The sequence below is a fragment of the Phocoena sinus genome, chromosome 20, assembly GCF_008692025.1.
Source record: "Phocoena sinus isolate mPhoSin1 chromosome 20, mPhoSin1.pri, whole genome shotgun sequence".
NCBI classification, from domain to species: Eukaryota; Metazoa; Chordata; class Mammalia; order Artiodactyla; family Phocoenidae; genus Phocoena; species Phocoena sinus.
The window spans coordinates 28,004,412-28,021,605 of NC_045782.1; the positions used below are offsets into that span (position 1 = coordinate 28,004,412).

At 57.7% G+C, this 17,194-nt stretch overlaps 1 protein-coding gene across 1 annotated transcript in view; it reads right to left on the reverse strand.

Annotated features, from left to right (window-relative positions):
• The window catches only part of CUEDC1 (CUE domain containing 1), a 76,434-nt gene that overhangs the window by 4,241 nt on the left and 54,999 nt on the right, over window positions 1–17,194 (reverse strand). The window contains 10 exon segments of the mRNA XM_032617286.1: window positions 661–719; window positions 2,031–2,124; window positions 2,953–3,024; window positions 4,643–4,726; window positions 5,792–5,984; window positions 6,677–6,803; window positions 11,766–11,850; window positions 11,853–11,894; window positions 16,080–16,392; window positions 16,394–16,670. Coding sequence (XP_032473177.1) covers window positions 661–719; window positions 2,031–2,124; window positions 2,953–3,024; window positions 4,643–4,726; window positions 5,792–5,984; window positions 6,677–6,803; window positions 11,766–11,850; window positions 11,853–11,894; window positions 16,080–16,392; window positions 16,394–16,438 — 1,114 coding nt within the window. The 5' untranslated portion in view covers window positions 16,439–16,670.

The window sequence follows — 17,194 nt, forward strand, 5'->3', positions numbered from 1 at the left end:
GGGGTTAGGACCCTGGCTGCTGCTCTGTCTCTATCGATGAGCTCTGAGGCCTTGGACAAGTTCTTCCCTCAGTTTTCCTCATCTATAAAATGAGATGGGGAAGTTGGACTGTCCAGATGACCTCCAAGGCCCTTCTAGCCCTTGTTTCTGGATGTCTCCTGACCACCAAAGGGCTCCTCTGCTCTGAGGCCTGAGGATCAGGGTTCAGCTGTGGGCCTCGGAAGGTCTGAGGCAGTGTCTGCTGGCCCACACGCCTTTGGGAGGGACTGCATGAACGCTGGAAGGCCTCTGGGCCCCAGACACTGAAACTGCCCAGCGCGTGGTTCTCAAGGGGAGGCCCTTCCATGTGGGTGGGCCTCTCTGTCCCCAGAGAATATTCCCCAGCAATAGCACTCGGTGCTTTGTGCTCCAGGTAAAGATTTAGGTGGAGATGTGGCTGGGCCCCTTTTCAGGAGTGGAAGGGAGAGGCAATATGGACCAAGTCACGAGGGGGACCCATTTCCTTGGGTCGCCTTCCCCCCAACCCTGATACGTCCCCCAGGTTCGGTGTCCCCTCCTTTACAGTCTGGGTTCACCTGTGAAACACCCAGGCCCTCCTCTTGGAGGACCACCCATCACAGGCAACTCAGAGCCCCAACTTCCCTGCCCTCCCCGCCTCACCACAAGTGTGGCCCTCCACGTCGTCCAGGAGATTGGCTGTTGATGCCGCAGCCCCCAGTCTGCCGGGCCATTCAGGAAAACTGTCCCAGGGATGGGTGGGCACTCCCTGTCCCTGGACTTCCACCCCCGCCCCAAGCTCAGGAGGCCTTCACCGCACCAGCCTTATCCCCCCAAACTCCCCAATACCTCCCGCAGGCTCCTTTTCCTGGGGTCAACTGAGCAGCCAGGCGCTGACTCTCTCCCCCGGTTCCCATCTCTGGGGACAGAGAAGGAACTTTCTCCCTGTTCTCCTTTGGCTGCTCAGCTTCTATAATAATATCCTGGGCCCTGGTTGACAAGCATGGATGGAAGTCTGGGTAAAATTGTGGAAAACCATATTTTTACTGGAGGAACTAAGAGTGGGAAGGCAGGGCCAACACGTGAATTGAGGAGGTGGAAAGGTCTGTGGATCAATTCAACTTAAGAAATTAGGGGAGTTTCCCTGGTGGCACAGTGGTTAAGAATCCGCCTGCCAAAGCAGGGGACACGGGTTCGGGCCCTGGTCCAGGAAGATCCCACATGCCGTGGGGCAGCTAAGCCCGTGCGCCGTAACTGCTGAGCCTGCGCTCTGGAGCCCGCGAGCCACAACTACTGAAGCCCGTGTGCCTAGAGCCTGTGCTCCGCAACGAGAGAAGCCACCGCAGTGAGAAGCCCACGCACCGCAACGAAGAGTGGCCCCCGCTCTCCACAACTAGAGAAAAACCTGCATGCAGCAACGAAGACCCAAAGCAGCCAAAAATGAATAAAATAAAATAAATAAATTTATATATAAAAAAAAAGAAATTAGGAAAAGGTTTGCTTATTTCCATGGAAGGACGAAGTTTTCTCTCAAGACGCAGATTACCCCAGACAAAAAGTTTAAAAGTGGTAGGACAACTTCTGAGCCTACAGGGGGCCTACACTGGCCTGTTCCCCATGCCTGGTGATGGGAGTCAACACTGGTGTCAAGAGATAAGTCAGGGCTTCCCTGGTGGCGCAGTGGTTGAGAGTCCGCCTGCCGATGCAGGGGACATGGGTTCGTGCCCCCGTCCGGGAAGATCCCACATGCCGCGGAGCGGCTGGGCCCGTGAGCCATGGCCGCCGAGCCTGCGCGTCTGGAGCCTGTGCTCCGCAACGGGAGAGGCCACAACAGTGAGAGGCCCGCGTACCAGAAAAAAAAAAAAAGAGATAGGGCAGCGCCAGGCTGGCAGCAGGGCCCAGGGTGGGAGAGGGGAGAGTCACATGGCCCGGTCCCACTCCGGGGGAGGGTGCAGCCTCAGGGAGTCCAGCCCAAGGTTTTCAGCACCCTTCGCATCCACCACTGCCACCCAGTGCCAGGCTGGAAAGGATACGACTGATGCTTCAACAAGTGTTTCCTCTTTGACTTCCTCATCTTGGTCTTCTCCGAGAAGGCCCTGGCCAGTTCAAACAGCTTCCTCCGGGTGGCTAGGGGCAGAGAGACCTGTGAGCCGGCAGCGAGAGCAGCAGGTAGCTGCCCCCCAGGACTGGGGCAGGTGGGCAGGCTGGTGGGGGAGGGGAAGAGGTGACAGCCATCGCAGACCGGGGTCAGGCTGGTGCCCTGGCAGAGTGGTTGGCCGGCAGAGGCAGCACAGGCCACCGAGAGCCTGGCCAGGGACCGCAGCCAGCAGCTGAGATCCGGGTATTCCTCCTTCCCCAGCTGTGACAGACGGCTTCGCATCTTGGCTTTCTTCCTGCCACCTCCCCTTCTCCCCTCTCCACCTCCAGGGTTGGTTCTGGGATTTCCATGACTAATCCGAGATTTTCTCTGAAATGGAGCCTGAAAGGATGGCAGCCTCATTCACGCATGGTTGTGTGTCTGGGGGGTGGGGTGGAGGGGAAGGCGGGACCCGGCTGGCAGGACTTTGTGAGAAGGGGCCACTGACCCGGTGGACCGCCCACCCACAGAACGTGGACTTAGCTTGGGCCTCCCCACTCAGGCCCGGCCTGGCCAAGCCCCCACAAGCCACAGAGAATGTGAACTCTAAAACGGCGGGGGGCAGGGGGGCGCGGTGTCCAGCACATTATTATTTTTCTGCAGACAGATGGCTCAAGAGGATTTAAAACTTAATTTGTATCCAGACTCAGTTGCACAGGGAAGTGAGGCAGGAAAGCTGAGGGAGCCAGCCCGTGATTAAAATGTCACTTTGGTTCACCAAGAGTCAGCTGCATTAAAATTCCGGGTGGCTCCCTCCCTCCCAGGAGGCCACAGGCCTGTCTTAGAAGAGCTGGGGAGGGGGCGTGCGCTGGACTCACATTTTCCCATGTGTTTCAACTTGTCCCTGAATAAGGCATCTTCAGACGCAGCGGGGTTGTTGTCGCTGGTTCCTGGAAGGGGGAAGACACCTCTGAGGGCCAGTGGCTGCCCAAGGCCCGGGGAGGGGGGTCAGGGCTGTCCCCACGGGACAGGGGCTCAGCCCCCACCCTTCCACTTGAGGAAGGGAGCAAAGAGCAGGCTTCTGCCCTAACCAGGAGGGAGCTTATAGCAAGGAGGGCACCGGGGTTCAAGGAGCATTCCTTTCTCCACCCAAGCCTCACTCTCCCCTTTTCTGTAAAATGGGTCAGTGGTCTGGTCTGTATGTGTGGAGGGCCGGCTCCCGCAGGCTCCCAACTGTCCGTTCCTCTGACCACTCTGCATTCCGTGAAGGCCCTTTGGTAGCTTGAAATCAGCCACGATGGGAGTGTTTACACCATGGAAGCTACCAGATGCTAAGCACTGGGGCTTCCCCTGCACCCCGACAGGCTGTTACACATTCACCAGCACGTGGCCAGCCTGCCTGCGTCCTGACATGGTGCGCCGAGTCTCCCCGTTCACTCAGCACCCACTTGGGTCCCTCACCGCCCTTCTAAAGCTCCCACGCTAATCCCGAGTCACCTTGCCTGCTAAGTCCCTGTGAGTCATTCTGATCCACCTCAGCGGTCCCGGTGTCTATGGTTAATTTGGGATCAAGGACAAGAGTCTGCTGTTAAACCCCCAGATGCGTATCTGGTGGGACCTAAGCTCCCAGCCTGTCGCTTATGAATCAATTCGACAGGATTTTCTGTCTTCAAGCTGGGATCAGCTGAGCTCCCCATCCTTCTGCCCCCCTCCCCCATTCTACCACGCGATGTAAGATCTGTTTCGGGCAAGAGCTGCGGATTCTTCCTCTGAGGCGGGCAGCCTGTGTGTGTGTGGTGGGCACTGGCTGACCAGGGGCCACTGTGCACACACACAGGCAGAGTCCAGATGTCGAGTATGGAACCGGGAACTTCAGGGTGTCCCCAGCTCCAGCCTGACCCTCGTCCGTGCAGCCCAGCAGCCTGCTGTCCACCCCTGGCCCTACTTCAGCCACTGAGGCAATTCTTGCTTCTCGCCACCTTGGACATGAAGCTTCCAATTCTATTCCTCCAACACTAAGGCAGAGCCTGGCCTGTGGCAGATATTCCCCAGGTACTGAATGAATGGATGAGCTCTTCCCAGATTGATCCTGCCCCTTCCCCGCCAACATGTTTTTGCCATAATTAACAAGTGTGTCTTCAGCCTTGCTGCTGCTTCATTCTGCCTGTTTCTTGGATGCATCTCCAGTGTTTGTTCCCAGTAAAACCATAAGCTCCCCCCGGGCAGTGACCCAGTCTCTGAGTCCCTTGCCACCCCAACCCCGACACCCCGTGGGACATTACGTGGTGTGGTGTGTCCCCTTCTTGCCCGTGCTCCAGGCACCTCCAAGGAGTTCAGCCAGTCCGTTGGCCAATCCCGGGTGTGGGTCGCAGCAGCCGCTGGGTTGGTAAGAACCCGGGGCTGCTGAGTGGAGGGGCCATCTCCCTCTCGGCGAGTATGGAGAAGAGGGAGAAACCTCCCCACCAGCCTGTTTCCTCAGCCTACCCCCAAACTCCAAATATGCAAACCACAGCTGGGGTGTGAGCCCCCTACACCCTCCAGGCCTCTCTCTTAGGAAGGCGAGGTTACCTGGGACAGGAGCGGGAAAGTCGAAGTCATTTCCCACAGCTACGCTGCTGGATGTAGATTTCTGGGACTCGTATTTCAATCGATCTGGAAAAGGACCACATTCTGGTTGGGGAAGTTAGCTCCCACCCAGGGGCAGCCTGCGCTGAGAGGCAGGAGGTCGTTAGAGGCCAAACCCCCAGAATCACACACACACACACACATGCACACACGACGCCTACGGGCTCTCAAAGAACCAGAAACTCTCAAAGATACGGAAACGACTGCCCTGACAACCTGCAGTGTCAGAATGTCAAAATGAGAAGGACCCTGGCAAGTCAGACAGTCCAGCCCTTCATTTAAAAGGAAAGACCCCGGGCTTCCCTGGTGGCGCAGTGGTTAAGAGTCCGCCTGCCGATGCAGGGGACGCGGGTTCGTGCCCCGGTCTGGGAGGATCCCGCATGCCGCAGAGCGGCTGGGCCCGTGGGCCATGGCCGCTAAGCCTGCGTGTCCGGAGCCTGTGCTCCGCAACGGGAGAGGCCACAACAGTGAGAGGCCCGCGTACCGTAAAAAAAAAAAGGAAAGAGCCCGAGACCCCCAGCACCTTTAATGCAGAGCTGGGAGCAGCCTTGGGCCTCCTCTGTCTCAGGCCAGACTTCTCCCTGCACACCGTGCTCCCTCCCCCAAAACAGTCAGACACACACACGCGCACACACACACACCCCTCTCCCACAGGCCCCTCGCTGTACCCCCATCAAACACTCCCGCCCTGAGGGGGGAAGGCAGCCAGGCTGGGGGCAGTAGAGTGCTGGGCCCAAGGACAACTCAAACACCCAAAAAACTCAAGAGCCCCTGCTCTAATGTCCTCTTCTCAGGGAGGCACCCACGGACCCAATCACTCTATTCCTGGAGCTCCAGACATATGGTGCCGAAGCCAGTGCCTGGCACAGAGCAGACAGGCAGGGGAGCAAGGGAAGGGCACCCCTCTCTCTCTCTGAGTTCCAGAGGAGGGAAGCGGTGGCTGGAGACTCAGGTCCCTGTTGGCAGAATTCTGGGGCTCCCACCAGAATAACTCAACAGCACAGAGGCCACCCCGAGCTCCAAGGCTAAAGCCAACATCAGCCCCTCCTTCGCCATGGAGCAGCGGCCGCAGCGCCCCACCCGGGGCACCACCTCTCTCCAGGGCAAGGAGGAAGTCGCGGTTGCGCTGCAGCTCCTTCATGAACTCCTCATTCTGCAGGAAGAGCGCGATCCTCTCGTCCTCCAGGTATTGTTTCCAGCGGTTCTCCTGGTCCCGGGGTCCGGGCCCGGCCGTGAGGGGCCGGCCTCCCTCTGTGATCGCAGGCTTGGAGCCCCCGGAGGTAGCCTGAGGAGGGGAGCGAACATGTGGACCGCCTACTCACAAGGACGCGTGCTGCACAGGCATCCACGTGCACCTGGGGGTACACGTGTCCTTCCCAGGATGCTGTGGCCGCACCCTGCGGCCAGCACCTCCTATCTAACTTAACAGGCCAGAGCCCTGTCTGCTGAGGAAGCAGCAAGGGCTTAAAAAGTACTCCCCACCTCCTCCACCTTGGACGCCCCCCCCACCTTCCTTCATCAAAACCTGAATAGTCCTGAAGAGTGATCTGTGAACTGTTCAGGGTCCCCAAACGCAAAGCTCTCCCTGTCTAAGCTGTCTCAGGGGAGACCCCTTGCAGAGGGCCAGCCTCTGGGGAGGAGCACCCTGGACCTTTCCCAGGGAAGGGAAGGAAGGTGCTCTGGTCCCCTGCTGTTGACAGCTCCCCACCCCCCGCCCCTGCCCACCTCCCTCCAGCCTGGGGTGATGGCTGCAGCCAGGGAGCATCCTCAGGGCTGTCACCTTCCTGGGCGGAAGAGGAAACCTCCAGGCCCAGACAGGAAATGAGGCTTTTGGTTCAGTGTTCTTTCCCTACAAACCCAGGGCAACAGAAATAGCTCAGCCTGGGCTTAAACAGCAGGGAGTGACACTGGCTGCCATGAACGGTGTGGGCAAGCAGAGCTGCTGCACAGGCCAGGGGCGGGGGAATCCTCCGTTACCTGTATGCTGTCCAGCTGCTGGGGCAGGATGCGGAGAAAGTCTTCGGGGAGGTTGCCGAGCAGTGGGGGGTTCCAGTTCCGATAGCGCCTCTGGCCGGAAGGGGGCACGGAGCCCAGCACGTCGATGCTGCAGGGTGAGAGGTGACGAGGAGGAGGGAAGAGTCAGGCCCAAACACAGGTGTCCTGGCCCATCACACCAAGATCCTGCTCAGACCGGCACTGCTGCTCCAGAGTCTCCCGTGGCCTCCGCTGCCTCTGGCACAAAGGCCCAGCACGCTAGCTCCCCTTCTCAACCAGGCTTCGGCTGACCCCCAGCCTCTGGGCCTGGGCTCCGCTGCACTGGACGTTCAACTACTCAGCGCCTTCGAGGCCTCTGGGCCTAGAGAGCTCTGTGTTGCCGGCGCACATGTTGCGTGTTGTGGATTTTGACGTGGGTGTGGCAGTCACGGCCCTTCACGCTTCTATCCCTAGCACCTAGCACGACGCGAGCTCCTCCTGGCCGCTGAGTGCCAGGCGTGCTGCGAGTGAACAGACACAGAGCTGCCAGCAGCCCAGCCCGCCCCAGTGCTGGTTTGCTAGGGTCGGGGGACATGAGGACACCAGGATCCCTAGAGGGTAAGCGGATCTAGGCTCCAGTTCTGGCGCAGCCACAAGCCAGCCACGTGGTCCTGGGTGAGACCCTGTCCCCTCTGGGGCTCAGTCTCCTACAAGCTGCTGTCTCCCTGCCCAGGTGCGTGGGAGCCCCTCGGGCGGCTGTCTTGAACAACGTGCTGAAAAGGCACATGGAGGTGTGGGATTGGAAGGGTCCTTGTTCCAAGTGGCGCTGGGGAACCGCTCCCCTGGGCCAAGGCGGAGGCCAACAGCGAGGGGAGAGGAGAGGAAGGAGACCCTGGCACGTGGCCTCCCTGACCCCCAGCCTCCCGCCCTGCCGTCCTGGCCTGAGGGCGGCCTGGGGCCTGGCCAGGAGCTCCCCACAGCTCCTCGGCAGCCTGCAGCGTGGCAACCGCAGGACACGTGTTCTGCTGAATCAGGGAAATGACACACAGAGAAGGCAGCCGAGGGCCGGGAGCCACTCTCTCTCGGGCCTGGCTGTGATTTGGTCTCAAGCTCCAGGAATCCCGCCCGCCCCCTCACTGGAGGGGAGCTTTTCCGGGCTGCCCCTGACTATGGAAATAACTTCCTTTCTTTTTCTATTTTGGGCGGGTGGCCTGGCGGCCGAGGGGGAAGGGCGGGGGCGGCAGCAGACAGGATAACAAGCCGCTAAACGCCTGGTGGGAGCTCAGCACTCAGACAGAAGCCAAGGAACCCTGGGTACCCTCTCACTGTACAGATGCGGGAATGGTCCAGAGAAGAGCCTGCCTTACGGCCCGGGACTCCCATTCCTGGGCGCCTTTCCTTCTCCATCACTCATCCACCTCCTATCACTGTCGGCGGCTTCATTTTTCTCCAAGGGCCAGAGAGTCAAGGGGGTGGATACCCCATCCCTCTGGGACTCGAGGACCTTCTTTGGTCGACCCCGGCACCCTTCCTCCCGCTTCAGGGTCTTCATCTGGGACATGGGTGCCCACCCCAACTCAATCACACCCACAGCTACCCAGGAAAGCCCTGGAGATGGAGCCCCGGAGTTGCAGCTGGACCCCTCTAGCCATTTGTTACTGAAACCCAAGTCGGGAGGGGGACGAGGAGTAGAAGGCTGAGTGTCCCTCGCTGCTGGGCCCGCGGTCCCGGAGGAGGGGCAGGCCCAGCCCTCTGCCCTGGCACCGGCTGAGATGAGGTCAGCCCACAGCTGTGAGAACCAGGGGGACACTGAGCACGGGCGGCCCAGGCAACTCCACTGCGGTCAGAAAGGAACGTCAGAAATGAGCTGAGAGGCAAATAAGAAACTTCCAAGGCTGTAATTTCAATGGAAGAACAGCAGGTGGCCTGTGAGGAGGGGTGCCTCTGGGCTTCAGAGCCTGTCATTCATTCAGGAAAGGACAGGCTGGGCGAGGGGAAGGAGAGAGAAGGCTTGCGGGGGGGGGGGGGGGGGGGGGGGGGGGGGGGGGGGGGGGGGGGGGGGGGGGGGGGGGGGGGGTGGGGGGGGGGGCTCTCTGGACCCCAGAACTAGAACTGCATGCCCATAAGACCCCAGGCTTACCCAAAGGATATCAGAGCCCAGAAGGATTTCAGCAACAAGCCTTCCAGGCAAGATTTTTGCTAAAGACTAGACACTGAGGCCCTGATGGGGTCAGGCCTGTCCTGGAACACACAGGTCATCCTGCTAAAACCTGGGCCCAGGAATCCTGGCATTCCAGGCACGCTCCCCTGGGATCAGCCTGCCTCTCTGCGCCCCAGCAGGGCCAGCTCCCAACCCTCTTCATCTTCACTCTCAAAGGCACCCCAGAGACTGGAGGTGGCAGAAGGGAGCCAGGCCATTCCTGCCCCCAACCCCCCCACTCAAATCTGATTGGCCCCAGCAGCCAGAGAGAGATTCCTAAAACACTAACCTCACCCCGTCACTCTCCAGCTTAAACCCCTGGCTGGAGGATAAGGTCAAAGCTCCTTGGAGGACCCTCAAGGGCTTCCACGATCGTCTCACCCCTCCAGCCTCACCCAGACATTCCATACTCCCTGGAGTTTCCTCAGATGGTGCCCTCTATCCTGCCTCCAGGCCCTTGCACATGGTTTCCTTTGCCTGGAACGCCTACTGTCCTCCGCTTTACCAGCTCACTGCTTGGACATCAGTTCCTCTAGGCTGCCTTCCCTGTACCCTGCCGCGCGTCTCTGCCTCCCCCAGACCCTGATCTCCTTGAGAGGTCAAGGCGGGGCTGTATTCTCTCTGTACCACACATGCTTCAGGTGACTCCATAAATGCTGGAAATGCATGTCCTGGATGGAGAGACTGAATGAGGCCCTGGAAATGAGCTGGGGGTGGATCTGGGCCTAGCAGGGCCAACCCTGGGGCAGAGGGTACGTGCTCAGAGGTTGGCCCTGCCTCTTCTGAGCGCTGGCCTCTGAGGGCAGCCTTACCCCTGGTCTCAATGTTCACTGTCAGAGCTGACCTCAGAGGCCCACTGTGCAGCCAGGGGCAGGAGGGAGCAGTAAAGCACTGGTGACAGGTCTGGTTCATACCCGGCACTGTGCTAACGGCCCCACACACGATACCTCGTTCAACCCTCACAAGAGTGCTGAGGTGAGGATTAGTATTCCCATTTCACAGACGAGGCAAATGAAGCTCAGAGACGTTAAGCAGTGAGCCAAAGGCACCTCAAGAATCACAAGTTAGGCAGCTAAACGAGCAGGGTGGGGGGAACACTCTGCCTCCGTCCGACTTCACAACTAAGTTCTCTTCCCTGTGTCCACCCCCAGCCAGCAAAGCCTTCATTTCCGGGTCAGGCCCCTGAACCTGAGGCAAGGGCAGTAACTTGTCCAAAGGTATGAGTAAGACCTCCTGAGCCTTGGTCTAGTGCTGAGGCCATTTTGCCCCCAACTGGGGCTCCCATCACTGGGCTACACTACCCCTGCCCTACTTCACCCCACCATACACAGAGGAGGGGAGGGAGGATGCGGCCAGGATATCCATGCCAGGTTTACAATGGGATTCTGTCTCTTACGGGCTCAGTTTTCCCTTCTGAAAAATAGGTAGAACTATTCTGCCTAATAGAAACTGAACTTTTGCAAAAGCATCTTGGGATATTAAAAAAATATCAAAGGAAAATCATTTAGCCCTGGGCGTCATGACCCATCCTGGGCTGCAAGTCCTGCCAAGATCTCACCCAGACCTATCCACTTACCCCCTGCTTTGCCCCATTACAGCCTCTGGTGTCACTTGTGATGGAGGACCTCAGCTCTGCTCCTGTCCCTGAAACAACGGGAAACAACGCTTCCTTCCTCCTCCCCCCATAATTTTCTAGGCCTCTATCGGCTCCCTGAGCTGCAATCACAGAGGTTTTTCTCATTAGGGGGATGACAGGACACAGCAGGGAAGAGCATTTGTTGGCTTTGGAGTCAGAAATGACCTGGGTTCAAATCCCAGCTCTGTAGTCTCAGGGAAGTTATGAAACCTCTCTGAGGCTCAGTTTCCTCATCTGTAAAATGAGGATGACAACAATACCTACCTCACAAACTGTTAGATGGTTTGAATGCGTAGGTAAAGAACCTTGTCAGTTTCAGGCATTTGAAGGGCACTTAGTAAATGGTAGGTGTTATTATTATCTATACCTGTATGATCACAGAGTTCTCCACCACTACCGTCTAGGGCTCCCAAGATCCCCAGAAGGGAAGATCCACTGGAACAAGTTCCCTGTCCTATCATGTCCCCACACCCCTCCCCACCCCAGGCCTGAGTTATTCTCAGGACCAGCAGCTCCAGGACAAAGAGGCACCTGGGCTCCAACGGCCCTCCTCAAACACAGAGCCCAGAAAAACAAGCACTTCAGAGACCCAGGGACCCAGCTGGCAACTAGCTTCATTTTAAACTTCCAAATTACAGAGTCCCTGATCTGGATGAAGTCTCCAGGGACCTAACTCTTCTGCTTCCAATTATCGAATTACCCCAGAAAAAGAGACTTACTTGCTCCCATTGCTTAAAAATCCCCACAACATCCCTAGAACAGGGATAGCAAATAGATATCCATTCCATCAGTTACTGATGACTGTCTGGGAGTGCTGTTTTGAGGAGGATTCTGAGGTTCTGTCTCAACTTAGCAGGAAGGAACACAGTGATCAATTAGTAATGTTTGCCATGGGCTCAGGCGGGGAAGTGTGAGTACACATTCCACGCGTTTGTCATCCCCAATCTGCATCTCCCTTGACTATAAACTTCCAGAAAGCAAAGGCTGAGCATCGTTTATCTCTGTGTCCTGTCCAGCGTTCAGCATAGCATCTAGTCTGGAGCAGGAATTTAGTGGATGTCTGCTCTTGCAATCCTTACAGTTTGAAAGTTCTCTTTGGTGTCTAGCTAAAATGCCTCTTGCTGCAGTAGAAGCCTGTTCTTGGTGCAATAGTATACCGAAGGGTCCAGTCAAGTTTCCCACTGTGTTTGTACTCAGTCCCAACCCCTGATCCCCTTCCCCATTGCCTTGCGTTCTGAGAGGAGATGGATTCTTACCGGGGAGGTGGAGTGGGGGGAGCCAGAGGGTAAGGCCTGTCGAACATGTGCATGTGGTAGGCTGGAGGGGAGTACACAGGCGGGGTTCCTCATCAGAGCTATCAGGTTCCAAGGTCCTTTCCAAAATCTGTATCAGAGACGACAAAGAAAGAAATATTAACAATCCTTCCTTGAATTTAAATAACATTTAGACAAAATCAAGTGTGGGCGAGGATGTGTAGTAAGGGAACTCCGCTGTTGCTAGTGGGAGTGTAAAGTGATATAACCAGCACTCTGCAAAACCGTTTGGCTTCCTCTACTAACGCTCAGCACATGGGCTACTTCTGAGCCCACGATGCCAACACACACAGCAGACGTGAAAGCACTTCTCCTCAGAGGGATGCTCCACGCAGCGTTAGCCATCCAAGTAAGGTTCAAAACCAGGCAAAACATGGGACTTCCCTGGTGGCACAGTGGTCAGGACTCCACGCTCCCAATGCAGGGGCCTGGGTTCGATCTAGATCCCACATGCATGCCACAACTATGAGCTCGCAGGCAACAACTAAGGAGCCGGCGAGCTGCAACTAAGGAGCCGGCAAGCCGCAACTAAGGAGCCCGCCTGTCGTGACTAAGACCCGGCGCAACCAAATAAATAAATAAACACGTGGGGGTAAAAAACAGGCAAAACAAATTTACAGGGATTGCAGTTGGAGCAGTGTGACCTCTGGGGGTGGGGAAGGCTGAGAAGGGGCACGGGGGGATTCCAGGCTCTGCTGATGTTTCTTGATCCAGGTGCTGATAAAACTTCACCGAGCTGCATATTTGTGGCTCATGGACTCTTCTGTCCCTGTGTTACTTTTGATAAATAACTTTAACATCATTCCTACCCTCTCTCAAAGTACTTCCACATCGATTATCTCACCTGAAGCTCAAACAACTGGGCAAAGTAGGCTATGGATCATTACCCCCATTTTACAGATGAGGAAACCGAGGCCCAGGTTGACCGATTAACATGGCAAGAGCCACACACTGTTTCTACACCTGAGTCTTTAACTTAGATGTGGTCTCTACAGCAAGAGTGCCTCATTCAGACACAATGCCTGCACACCCAGGTTGGATTCTCAGGGCAGACAGCAGCAAAGGGAGAGCCCAGGCTCTTTCTTGGCCTCCTCTCCTCATCCAGGAGCCAGAGAAAGGGGCAGGAGAAGCCAAGGCTGGGCAAGGGCCGGGCTTCCTGCCATATGGACTGACCTGAACCCTTCTGCAAAGGAGTCTGGAGCAGGAGAAAGCCCAGGTCGCACAACCCCACCCCCGCGCCCTCCTCTCCCGCTCTGTGCCCATCTCCTCCAAGACCAAAGAATGTGGGAAGGGCTCAGAGGCTGTCAATTGGCCCAGAATTTGAACCCCAAGTGAATTTGCAGAAATCACTGCTAAGATGCCTCGGCACATCTCTGCCCGAGCCCAGCCATGCCCAGGCACCCAGTCTCAAAGGGACACCACGGCAGGTGGGCAGGTGGGTGAGTGAGCGCGCGCGCGCGCACACACACACACACACACACACACACACGCACTGCCACGCTCTGTACACATACAGCCAGCCTGACCCAAAGAGGCCTCCAGCTCTGGAATGCACTAATGTTCTTTCCTTTGAGGCAGAAAGTACTTAAACATGCTTTTGCAGAGAAAGAAGAATGCAGCTGCTTTTCAGGCCACTGCTCTCCTTACCCCAAATTTCCACAAGAAAAAGAGAGAGAGAACACTGTCAACTCCAGCCCTGCTCACTGACACACACTTGCACAACCTCCAGTGCCCGGCACACAAGTGCTCTAAGGGACAGGGTTCCACGCCGGGGCCTGTAGGCCGAGCCCCTCCCACTCAGTGGCTGGCTTGGACCGTCCCCCCCGAAGCCGGTCTGTGCGAGACGGGCGAGGAGGGGAAGGCTCAGTAGGAATTGCTCCCAGAAGGAAGCCGCTTGGGGTTCCTCTGACTGGGGCCCATAGCAGCTGCCCCTCGGGCTCAGAGAGATCGGGCCTCCACAGCCGCGCAGGGGGGCTTCCTCCCCTCTCAGCCGCTCCTGCCTCAGCGCGGCCTCCTGGGGCTACAAGAGCCAGACGCTCATCAGAGACTCCTGGAGCAGAATGAGGAAACACCAAGGAGGCAGACAGCAGGCCAGGCACGCTCCGGAAAGGCTGATCCCCAGTCTCCAGGGAGAAGTAACCCCAGCCATGTCTCTGGACTCCGCCCCCCCCGCCCCGCCCCGCCCCAGTGAGGCTCTCCCCCACCAGCCACAGTGAGGCTGTTCTTCTGGCTCTAAAGGTGCTGAAGTTTTTGGTTCTGTGGCTTCCTGGCTTAACTCCATGTGGGTGATGGATGCCTGCCAGGTGCTCTGGGGGCCAAGGTCTGGGCCATTTATCTGACAGGAGATATTTCTCTGTGGCAAGGATACCCCTCGGGCCAGCCCACCATCCATCAGCGCCCAGAGAGGGGGCTTTTTCAGTCAGCAGTTATCGTCATCCCAGCTGCTGCTCATAAATTTTCCGCAGCACTTTCCGCTGGCTCAGGAACCGCCTGCCGATGGGCCCACGCAGAGCTCCAAAGATGGGGGGTTGGGGAAACAGCCAAGGAGGGGTGCTGAGAAGGGGCTCAATCTGGAAAGCAAGATTCTTGGGAAAACAGCCGCGCACACAGTGCAGGCCCATCTAGGGCATCAGGCAAGCTTTGCGGAGGGTCACAGGGCTGTGGGTGCCATGAACAGAGAAGGAAATATGATCCTACCTGCCAGACTGTCAGAACAAATGAGACTGTGGAAGGGGGTCAGCGTTTGCAGAGAACTTTCCTTCCAGCTCACACTTAAAGGATGTATCTGCGCACACATACACACACCTCCCTTTCACAAAGAAGATCTGGTTTTTCCAAAACTCCCTCCACTGGCTAATCCAGGCAGAGCCAAGAAGTGCTCTCCCAGGGAAAGAGACTAAAGAAAGCTGCGCAAAGACAGCAGCAACATTCATTCATTCAACAAATACTCCCCGAGTGCCTGCTATGTGCAGTGACTGTCCCGGGTGCTGCGCGTGACACAGGGATGAGCCAGGTGCCGTTGCCCACAGGGCTTCTCCTCCATCCGGAGAGAGAACTCCCAGGCAGCAGCCCTACAGGATGACTCTGAAGAACGGAGAATAGCCACCTGCAGGGCTGTGTTGAGAAGGACTCTGAGGCCACATCTGGGTCTAGGTTCCCCACTGTAAACGGGGCTAATAATAACGCCACTTCACAAAGTTTATGAGATTCGAAGAGATGATACACCTAAAGCGTGTAGGATGGTGCCTGGCCCAGGCTGGGACTCAGTGAAGAGCAGAGCTGAATCCGATCTGCTGGGTCCTTCCGTCCTATCCATGGCTGCATGTCCCAGATGCCCCTGTGGGCAGTGACCCTCTCGTTGAAAGACTCTGAGTGCCCCTTCTTCACCCAGCACTGCACGTCCTGCTAAGACTGGGGTCTCAGACATCTACTGAGCTCTTGGAGGGGCCTAGGAGGCCTGGCCACACCCAGCAAGTGGGCCTTGATGCAGTGGGGTGGTGCCACCTTCCTGGAGAGAGGAGGGAACTGCTTGGGTAACGCTCGCGCCTCGGTCAGAGGAACTGAACTTGCAAGCTCTCCTCCACGGGTCCCTACGCTCCAGAACACACCACACTCCTTCTCAACCGCAAGGCCTCCTGGTCTCTGCTCACTCTAGGATCCTCACAGAAGGTCCTGCTGCCAGTTCCCTAACATTCCTGCTCTATTTCACCTCTGAGCCTTTGCACAAGCTGTTCCCTCTGCCCACACACCTTTCCCTCACTCTTCACTCTTCCTCTGGGAAGCCATCCCTTCCTCTCTGTTGCTTCCATTTCTCCCATCCTAGCACTCACCCCTCCGGGCTGCCATTGCCTGACACCTGCCTCTAGTCCTCGCTGGACTGTGAACTCTGTGGGGACAGAAACTCTGACTTGGCCTTAGCGGGTACCTGGAGTTCAGAAAATACAGACCAGACAGCTCCAGCCCGGAAGTGGGGTTCGGGACGTTGGGGTGGGGGCCAGGTGCCTACATTTTGGACAGGCTCCTTCATTCTGATGACCCCTGACCCAGGGTCTAGTACCGTGCCTGGCACAGCCCCGGAGTAGTGCTCAGTGTTTGTTTAGTGACCGCATGAATTTTGCCCATAAAATAAGACCACGGGCTGACTTGGGTACGTTTCCCTAGGAGAAATAATGGCTGCTTGCTAGGTAGAACCCAGACAGGAGTATAACCCAAGTCCTCTAACAGGTTCAAACAGTTGTTGGAGCTCCTGGGAATTATCGGGGCCGTGCCCCTACCTCCGGGGGATGCTGTCCTCCGAGTCTGAGCTGTCCTCGTAGACGCTGCCGCCACCCGCCTCCAGGTTCATCTGCAGCAGCTGGTCGATGGTGGCGTCCACGGCGCCGCTGTTGGCACGCAGCACGCACTCGATGATGTCGTAATCCATGTTGGGGAACATGGTCTTGAAGTCGTCCATGGCCTGGTTGAACTCGAGGCGGCGCACCTGGCGGGCGGGCCGGCTGTTGTTGAGCTCCTGCGAGGCGTGCCGCGCTGCCCCAGCCCCGCGCGCCGCCGCCGAGCCGCCCCCGCCGCCGCCCGCCGCCGCCGCCGCCGCCGCTCCGGCGGAACAGGCTGGTCATCTTGCCGAGCCGCTGGGGGGAAAATGTTTCCCGCCGGCGCCGAGCCCCTTCCCCCGGGTCCCTGCGCCGTCGCCGCTCGCTCGGCGGCTTTCTGGAAGCTCAGTCCCGCGACGGGCGGGGTCCCCGGGTCAGGAGACAAGGGCGCGGCATCCGGGCCTGGGCCGTGCGGGGCTGGGCGGCTGGTCATCCACACCCCGGGAGCATCCTGGGTCCGGCTCCCGGACCATCCCACCTGAAACCGAGGGAGACAAGAGTCAGGGGCAGAATGCAACGAACTCGGCGACCCCCGCCAAGCCCACGGGAGAACCAGCTTCTTTCTGCTTTCTCTCCAGCTGCGGTAAACAGCCACAGCTCTTTACCAGTTAGCAAGGGCTCTTACATCCTGACACCACTATGAGGTAGGTTGCTATTATCCCCCTTATGCAGAGGCACAGACCTGAGAAAGTGGAGGAGGCGGGGATTTGAACCCAGCACTATGGCCCCTGAGCCACTGGTCTCAACCACTACACACACTGCCAAGGACTCCTAGAGACTTGACTGGGGCAGGAGGGGCTCTGTATAGGCAATGTCCTCCCCCTCTGGTCTCCAGCCCATCCAGTCTCTGCTTTCCTTAGCTCCCTCACCTCAGGGCCCCACCATCATGGCATCGCTTGTGCAGAGCTCCAGTAAATCTGCAACAGAACGCCGTGCAGCCCACTCAGAACCAGGCCTGTAAATCACTTCCAAGTGCAGGTAACTGAGAGTTGAATGTGTCCA